Source organism: Zerene cesonia, chromosome 11 (assembly GCF_012273895.1).
Source record: "Zerene cesonia ecotype Mississippi chromosome 11, Zerene_cesonia_1.1, whole genome shotgun sequence".
NCBI classification, from domain to species: Eukaryota; Metazoa; Arthropoda; class Insecta; order Lepidoptera; family Pieridae; genus Zerene; species Zerene cesonia.
Window position 1 is genome coordinate 5,050,069 of NC_052112.1, and position 9,256 is coordinate 5,059,324.

The 9,256-nt window shown below is 30.3% G+C and overlaps 2 protein-coding genes across 2 annotated transcripts; one reads left to right on the plus strand and one right to left on the minus strand.

The window, feature by feature from the left end:
• Nucleotides 1-332: 332 nt before the first annotated feature.
• LOC119830225 (daxx-like protein) lies at nt 333-5,530 on the minus strand. The gene is made up of 6 exons (XM_038353159.1): nt 5,274-5,530; nt 3,868-5,191; nt 3,343-3,511; nt 2,518-2,780; nt 2,017-2,200; nt 333-1,847 (listed from the first exon to the last, which is right to left on the minus strand). The coding sequence occupies exons 1-6, from the start codon at nt 5,403-5,405 to the stop codon at nt 689-691; spliced, it is 3,231 nt and encodes a 1,076-aa protein (XP_038209087.1). The 5' UTR covers nt 5,406-5,530; the 3' UTR covers nt 333-688.
• A 518-nt stretch (nt 5,531-6,048) lies between these two features.
• On the plus strand, nt 6,049-9,013 carry LOC119830471 (NEDD8-conjugating enzyme Ubc12). The gene is made up of 4 exons (XM_038353506.1): nt 6,049-6,401; nt 6,615-6,748; nt 7,524-7,691; nt 8,807-9,013. The coding sequence occupies exons 1-4, from the start codon at nt 6,293-6,295 to the stop codon at nt 8,945-8,947; spliced, it is 552 nt and encodes a 183-aa protein (XP_038209434.1). The 5' UTR covers nt 6,049-6,292; the 3' UTR covers nt 8,948-9,013.
• The last annotated feature ends 243 nt before the right edge of the window (nt 9,014-9,256 follow it).

A 9,256-nucleotide genomic window follows, 5' to 3' on the forward strand; every position in this document is an offset into this window, starting at 1 on the left:
TGTTTCAATTGATTTTCATACGTCGGCAACAATTTTACTTTATTGCATTGAAACGTTAGGTGCCACAGGAAACGTTTTGAATTTGGATAAAATGGACTTTAATTTGTCTTGAATGTTATAATTTTGTTTCTTCTATTCACAACACAGATATATTATAATTGTACTTTTCAACTGCGTTATTGTAAATTTTAGCCAACTAAACCGGCTTTTCTTTATTTTTATGGAAATCTACCAAGGATAATGAAACAAAATTAAAGAATTTTATCAAACACTGCCCGTTCGATAAATTTATATTTGCAACAAAAACAAATCAAAGAAACTAATCGCTATTACAATTTTAATGAATACAAAAGAATAATAATAAAATAAAATATACATTTTTACTTATAACTTGAAACACTGAACTTGGCAAATATCGAAGCTAGATATCATATCAGAAATAATGATATTTCTAAATCCTAAATTATATTTAATGAAAGCATAAGGTAATATTACATACTATATGTACAAAATTTACCACACACCTGTGATGCCAAAGTATTTAATTTTATGCAGCATTTAAATATTTCAAAATTCGCCAATTATTAATTTGAACCTGAATATTGGTCAGTCTTTAATAGTTACTTTCTTAGATGTATTTAAGAAAATGATGAAATATTTGCCTCAATTAAGTATACTATATACATTATTATAATTTGTCTGTGTTTGTCATAATCAAATCTTTTTTAATTATTACATCTTTTTCAGGGTCCGTATTGTCAATAGTTTTTGAATCGCTTTTTGCTGTTTCGTTTATACATGGTAAAGATGTGAAATTTTCATTTTTATCGTTTTCTGTAGAAGCCGTCTCTTTACCTTCTAAATTATTTTCATCTGATGTTATACCGACACATGTTTCTGATATTGATATATTATCATCTCCTAAATTAACACAAGAATCACTTTGTTTTTCATTATCATTAACTATATGATTATCACCATCATCATCCGATGAACAAAGCAAAATATTCTCGTTTGCTTCTTCTGCCTCAGGTGACAGAAGAAGCTGCTCAGGTTGGGTTATCGAAATTTTATCTTTTTGAGTATCATCTTTGGTCTCTGTCGTAGTTTTGTTATGATCAGCATTACTTACATCAGTAATCGACTGTTCCTGGTTCTTATTAGAATCATCCATTAAGATTTCAACTTCCATATTAGATAATTCTTCTACATTTTTTTCAATATTACCATCAACGTATTTATTGTTTCTTTCATCAAGGGTATTTTCTGATTCAGAGTAACTTGAATTTTCAATACTTATTACGTCCATAGTGTTCAAAGTAGATGTCTCAGCATTATCTATTGAGTTTTCATTATCAGATTCAGGCAGACTAATTGGTGATTCTGATCCTGAATCTAATGTTGAGGAATTTGCTTCATCTTCTGAATATAATTTTTGCAAAAGGTGCAATTCATCAACGTCAGATTCAATAGCATCGTTATCACAAATCGTCTGTAATTCATTTTCGTCATCATCTTTGGCTTCAGTATCACTATTGACAGCTTTGTTATCTTTCTCTTTCTGATTATTAATAGAACTTTCACCGTGGCTAATCTGCTCTAATTTTTCTTTTTCACAGTCATCATACCCTTCCACATTGTTAGGTACTTCTTCTTGTGTCTTTTCAACAGTTAATTTAGATTTTTCTTGAATAAGCCTTTTTAATCGACTTTTTCTCTTTTGTTTATCTTTTAACAAGGTGCTGTCTGCATCATCATCTTCCTCACTCTCTACCGGAGATTCGTCAGCTTCTTTATCGCCTATTTCTACCGCTTCTAATTTTAATTGAATCTGCCTATCAGCAAACCTAAAACATTTTAGATCAACCAATGAAAAACAATTCTGTATAAAGATAATATAGTCACTTTATATAAATGCAAATGAAGGATATCTGAGCATATAATTTTGTATGTTATTTCACAATGAGCTTTTTTATAATAAAAAATTACGTTAGATATATTAATAATAGTGCTAACTTGTTAAAAACTTCTGATTCCTTTTTCGCAGCTACTTCTTTGTTTTTCTCTAGAATGTTTTTCAAACTTTCATTATTTTCAGCGGGGTCCTCATTTGTTGGTAGTCGAGATGCTGCTATTCTCCATTCATTCTCCTGTCTACGTCTTTGCAATTTTTTACCACAATTTGTAAATATAGCCCGAGCTGGAATAAAAAATGTACATATTAAGTCACAAATTTAGACTGATTAATTAGCAGAGAATACTGTTTATTTCTTTTTCCTTTTGTCTTTCTAAATTAAAGTATGTAGACAACAATCCATAATAAATTAGCTATAAGGTTTCCACAATATAATAATTTTATAAATATATGCAATAATGTAATATTCTTATTACTTGTATACACTTTAGAATTCTCTAAAGAAATAAAATTTCAAAGGATAAAATAGGAGAAAAAAAGATTTATTATATTTCAATACATCTACAACAACATATATTTTTTAATAATTTAAGTAGATTCACCTTCTTCTATAACTTCCATTTCGCTCCACCCAAGTTTATCTTCCTCATTGGCCTCCCTTACGCAACGCAGCACATCATGAAAATCAGGAAACGGTAGCGGCGCCCCAATTGGTACTTTAACATTGATAAGCTTTTCAACTTTTCGAACAGGTCCAAGAGGTCGGCCAGGTCGAGGCTCAAGCTTAATACTGGGCTCAGATGGCATTTTAGTGTTAGTTAACTGACAAAACTTTGCATGTACTTTGACTAATCTTTCCTTGTACCTAAAAATGTGACACATTTAAAAATTAGTATTAAAAATCCCATTCTATAATTATCATCCTGATATCCCAAGTATATAATAATTTATAAAATACACAGCTGAGCAGTTTCTACTGGAAATCAAAAATAAATAACATCTGTCTTCTTTATGATATGCAACATATCTATATTTACATACATGTATAAACAATTTCAATAATAATCGACAGAAGCAACACAACTTCCATCTGTTTGTTTCCTACAATGATATAGCTCAAAGTAATGCCAATAGGATCTGCTTACAAAGCGCGGCATCAATGAAACACTGATATAAATTATGCATAATATTCAAATATATTTATTTAAACAGCAAAACCCAGAAATCTAAAAAGAACCACAAGAAAAGCACCAACTTTTAAATATAAAAGAATCATTTAAATCGGTTCGCCCAGTTGAAGTTTCTGAGATAAGAAATAAAAAAAATACAATTTAATTGTGTACCTCCTCATTTTCTAAGGTTTGTTAAACAAAACAAATAAATTATAAGATATATATAAACTTCTTTGTTAAACTACAATTATTTACCTCTCAGTTAATAAGTAAACTGAATCATCTTCATCATCAAAGTCAACTTCCTGTTCTTCTAGCTTTTGAATAGCTCTATGTAATTTCTTGAGTGTTTTTTCCAACTTTCGAATGTGTCTCTGACGTTTGGTGTCATATTCACTTCTATCAATTGTATCTTCCCTGTGGTCTGTAAAATTGTAAAATAATTTAATACTACTTACTTTTACTACAAATTTGCATATACAACACGATAAACACAAGTTCTATGGAATATGCACCCTTAAATGCCCAATCATGATCTTTTTCAGTTAATCCATAAAACAGATAATACAATTAATGTTATTGCAATTTGCTTTTTTTGCAATTGGTGATAGAATAGAGCTATTATGTTCATGCGTTGAAACAAAATATTGGCAGATGACAATGAATTAATGGATTTAAAAATTTATTTTAAAATGATTATTAAGTTGGGACACATGCTAATGCATTCCAACAATGGAACTATTGATATTCATAAACAATCATAGTGAAGAAGCTTCAAACCTGCACAATCATCTTCATTCTTTAAATTGGCTTTTGTCAACTTTCGCAGCATATTTAACTCATCAACAACATCTTTAATATATAGATACATTTTGTCTGGCGATGCTTCTATAGCAAGAATCTTTCCAGACACTAAGTCTGTGAATTCCTCTGAATCAACAAACTCTTTAGAACATTGTCTATAATATGCTTTGATTTTCTTCTCAACTATCTTCTTCATATCATCAGAGTTTTCAATACGAAAACATGTATCGATAAACTTTTGATAAGTAGCATTGAACTCTTCACAAGAATCATCAGTTTTGCTTGTTATACTATCATTACCTTTGTCATTCAGGTTATTCGGTTTTGGTTTGTTGGATTCATCAGTATGACGATGATGATGATCAGTTTCAATTACATCACATTTTACATTAGTTTGAGGTTCAGGTTTTTCAAAAGGTTGGATTTCTATTTCTACCATTCCATTGTTTTCTATAGGTATCTCATGTGGATATTCAAGTTTCTTCTTACTATTTTTATCTTGCTGTAAGCTTAATGCTGTTTCCTCTTTCTGTACAGAAGTTTTTATGGGGCTATCTTCAATAGTGATAGCATTGCAGGCTTCCACAGTATGTTTAAGTTGGGTAGGTTTTATTGGACTATCTTCAATAGTTATTTCAATGTAATTGCTGGGTTCAGGTTCCTTATTATTTTGTTCTTGTATTGATTCAACTTTTTTTAGACTTGTCTCTGGTTGAGTTAAGCTCCCCCCACAATGTTCCTCTTCGGGTCTTTTGTACCACTGAGGTAGTGATGTAGATGCTACCGGCACATCTTCATCATCAATTTCAACTGTTTGTATTACTTGAGAAGCTTGTTTAGTAATTTTTGTTTTCTTATAAGTTTGTTTAGTTAAGTGTGACATGTTTCTAATAGAAGAATCATTTGTTCTTTTAATGGTGATACTTGGAGGCAAATTGTTTAAAAGCACCCTACCAGGAATTATACCTTTTATTTTTGTTTTATTGGCTATAAAGGCTTTACTGGCAATATTAGTAGTTGCATTGGCAGGCCTTATAGGTTTACACATTTTTATTGGTATACAGCTGAGACCTTGTTTCTTTTGTATGAGACTTTGCATATTAGGTGATATCTTTGTATTTTCTCTAATACTACAATTTACGATCTGTGGCTGTATACCTACTGAATTATTTATTTTAATTTTATTTACATTGGGTTTACAATTTTTCCCCAGCATTTTATGAGCCGGCTTTATAGTTAAACCTGGAAGTTTGGCGTACGGATTTGGTATACGTACCATCGCATTGGGTACAGTTTTTTTCTGTGAATACAAGTAGATAGTGTTAATTTAAATGAAACGTTCAAAACATATGTATGTTGAATATATTAGTTATACCATATACCTTTTTTGGTGCAGGTTCCTTCTCTTCATCAGAAGACCCCAATTCAATAACATCTTCGGTAGACATTTTCCTTTTAACTTTGCAAACTAATGTTATATATATGTTATATATTACGTATAAATAATTTTGCATAAGTGCTCATAATATTCAGTGTATTCGGCTTACTATTAATAAGTTAAAATATTCTATCAACAACAAAAACCGCTTTACAAGAAAAACACTTGCAAGACAGGAAGCTACGGCAAAACTCAAAAGTCAACTTTCGTATGTGATGACAATTGACAACATTTTGTCAATTTATGACCACAGGTAACTATAGGTAGTTAGATACTCTGTGGTGCCATTTAATATGCGCCACGAAGAGCGACATCGCAATGGCGAATATAATATTACGAAGTATGAACTACCCTTAGGATTTTACTACTCTTTATTATGAACATAACCATATTGAAGAAAAAATTCTGTACAACACATGAAAAATGTTATCATTATTTGGTGTTAAAAAATAATACTTCTTAAATATTATATATTTACCTATGTGTACAGCTCCTCAAGCAAGGCAAAATATTTCTAAAAAAACTGTAAAACGTTCCTACACTTGTGGGTTTTGGGTTGTGCGAGTGTACACTTTACACTCGCACAACCGTAATAAACACAACTGTAATAAACCGGCATATTATAAATCTCATATCGACAATAGTAATTTTATTATCTATATCACAGATATAAAAAACCGTACTTAACTGTCATTTGGTTTATAGATAAAGGAAAATTAGAAGAAAACTATATTTTTTTGTATTTCAAAAGAAATTCCATACAAGTTAAAACACTAGTGCGCTTTCTGTTTCCATTTCTAGTTTCGAACATTTTACCGTTATTACTGTTATTGGTAAAACAAATAAAGCATCTAAATGTGTCGTTACTTGTAAAGTGTATTGATATTTCATATTTGATTGAAGCTGTCAAAATATATTGTGTTTTAATCAATTTCATAGAAGTATTTAGATCGAATTAGGACAATGATTAAACTTTTTTCTTTAAAACAACAAAAAAAAGATGAAGAAGGATCAGCACGGGCAGGTGGTTCACAAAAAAAAGCGTCAGCAGCACAATTGCGGATCACTAAAGGTAGGTAACGAGCAAGAGTTCGAATGTCCAAATAATATCTTTATACCCAATTCTTTTAATTTATATAAAATTAAATTATGTTTGCGTTGCTTGCTAATTTTGCTTAATAAGTTTGCCCAGGCTACATTAATTAATAAAGATGTATTTTCACATATCACAAAAATGTTAGTTTCGTTCTATCATTCCCTACTTTATAGTTTGTTTGATTTACAGATTTGAATGAATTAAATTTACCCAAGACATGTAACACAGAGTTTCCAGACCCAGATGATTTACTCAATTTCAAGTTAATTATTTGTCCAGATGAGGGTTTTTATAGAGGAGGGAGATTTGTATTTAGCTTTAAGGTAAATAATTGTAAAGACTTTAAATCTCTAGGCAAATGAGGTATTTATTAAAAATTAAAGGCAGGATGCTATTTTACGATCTACTTTTTCTATAAAGGTTGTGATTGAAACAAAGCCTAAATCTGTAAGGTGGAGTTATTTTGGAATAAAGCTTTTAAAAATATTTGAATTTACTCAGATAAATTGAAAAACACTCTATTCATAACACGATCCAAACATAATTAATGTCTATTTATATTTACAAAAAAAAGTTAAACATGAATCAACAACCCTTTTGGGACACAAGCATGCAGGAAAATTCATAATAATATTCAAACAACAAGGGGGCTCCACCATTAACCCACATGGAACTTGATAAAAAAGCCTATGTACGAATACTAAATATAATCTAACTGCTCTTAGTAGTGAGTGGTGTGATCCCATTTTATCAATACAACTATAAATGTATCAACTATAAGTATTATTTTGATATATTGATGCAGTGTCTCATAAAACACAGTACTTGAGATGTGTACAGTATAATTATTTTATAGTAAGCTAGTAAGCTTAAAAATTGTGCAAAAGTAGGTACATGTGTTTAGGTAACTACTTTTGCAAGATTTTAAACAATATAGTTATTGTATGCAGTTGACAATGATACTCTACATTATAGTCTAAAATTATTAGGACAGAATAAAGAGCGTGATGTATATAAGCCTGATGAACAATAGTCATGTCCAGACAAATACACATATTAAGGTTGGTTGACAAAATCATTTTTAATTTAACTTTATAGGTAGGACCAAACTATCCTCATGAACCACCCAAAGTTAAATGTGAAACAGCTGTATATCATCCCAATATAGACCTTGAGGGCAATGTATGTTTAAATATACTCAGAGAAGACTGGAAACCAGTGCTCACTGTTAACTCTATAGTTTATGGATTACAGTATTTATTTTTGGTAAGTATTAAATTTATTATATGTAATATAAATCATTATTATACTTGTAAACAATACAATTAACACATGCCTTATGTTCTCAAAACAGAACAGTAGTAACAACGAAACTAATAGCTTATCAATTTATCAGTTTTAACTTGCTATTTAATATAATTTTATGCAATAGTGTTCTATTGCTATATTAGAAATAGTTTTAGTTGGGGCGTACGGGCGAGCTAGAGCTGCCCCTGGACAAATTGAAAATGCTTAGATAAATTTTCAGAAATTTTAAATTAATCAAGATAGGTATAATGAGAAATAAAGTGAAAGTGTGATTTCTAATTATAGTTAAATGTACTACAAATAATTAAATCACTTATGTAGTTAAATCAAAATATATTGCCATTGCAATTTGTGTAGTTCCTCATTTGTTAATAAGGTAAAAAAATTTCTTTAACTTTTTTTGTTTTGAAAATTGTTTACTTTTCTGTTTGGCATGACGTTAGTTATGATCAAAATATGTAGATGTATAAAAACACTTTGAGTATCAAATATTTTTTGGTGCACAAAAACGGTGTTGTGTTGTATTAGTGGTTAGTTTTGGAAAAGTGAAAGCTTGAGAAAATGGAAAGACCTACTCACTACCATAAACTATATATTTGGCTACAAAAAATAACCCATAAAAGGCAAGGTTAAAATATCTTGAAAACCACAACTTGTAACCCACCGAACTTTATTAAATCGGTAGTATAAATCGAATGAAAAGAGTGCTACGTGCTATATTTAGAATATTGGTCATTTAGTAGAACTACGCATGATGCGCGGGCGAATTTGCTTACCCCAGTGAACTACTAAGATCAATTATCACGCCAATAATAATCTTCTACAAGGACTGATTGTATTTTAATGAGTTGCGACTAATTCTAATTAAAATGCTATTTGCATATAGCTTGGTTTCCAAATATTTGGTTTCAGAAAGCGTGATTCTTAGTAATATTTAATGATGATTAGGTTTAAATTGCCCATTGGCATATTAAGGTTCTATCAACAATAATAATTACACAATGCATAATTATCCAACATTCCGAATGCGGAAATTACGTGATATGGGTTGAATATTTTTTTAATTTTTAAAGGAACCCAATCCCGAAGATCCTCTCAATAAAGAAGCAGCGGATGAGCTCCAGAGCAACCGAAGACTATTTGAACAGCATGTGCAGCGCGCTATGCGCGGCGGCTACGTCGGATCCTCATACTTTGAACGGTGCCTCAAGTGAACACGACTCATCTGTAAATTATATATCAACAATATACAAATAAATAAATCTCATAATAACATTATATACACGTATCTTTATTCTTTGCTTCTGACATTCTTTGCATATTTAAAGTAAATTAATTTAAACATGGGGTTTGGTGTCTACTCTATATCTTTATGAGCAATGTGCAGTGTCATGTTTTACTTGCTTTCGTACAACAGTATAGCAATCGTTAAGAAAAGAATAGAGTAGACAAGTGTAATAAAGAAAGCGCACATGGGAAACACGATACAAATATATTAAGAGTTGACATTGTATCGTATACCA

Coding starts and splice junctions, on each gene's coding strand:
- LOC119830471 (XM_038353506.1), top strand. CDS start 6,293: ATGATTAAACTTTTTTCTTTAAAACAACAAAAAAAAGATGAAGAAGGA. Junction 6,749..7,523: donor GATTTGTATTTAGCTTTAAG/GTAAATAATTGT, acceptor TTAACTTTATAG/GTAGGACCAAACTATCCTCA. Junction 7,692..8,806: donor GATTACAGTATTTATTTTTG/GTAAGTATTAAA, acceptor TAATTTTTAAAG/GAACCCAATCCCGAAGATCC.
- LOC119830225 (XM_038353159.1), bottom strand. CDS start 5,405: ATGCAAAATTATTTATACGTAATATATAACATATATATAACATTAGTT. Junction 2,781..3,342: donor GTTTACTTATTAACTGAGAG/GTAAATAATTGT, acceptor TCACATTTTTAG/GTACAAGGAAAGATTAGTCA. Junction 1,848..2,016: donor GAATCAGAAGTTTTTAACAA/GTTAGCACTATT, acceptor AAAATGTTTTAG/GTTTGCTGATAGGCAGATTC.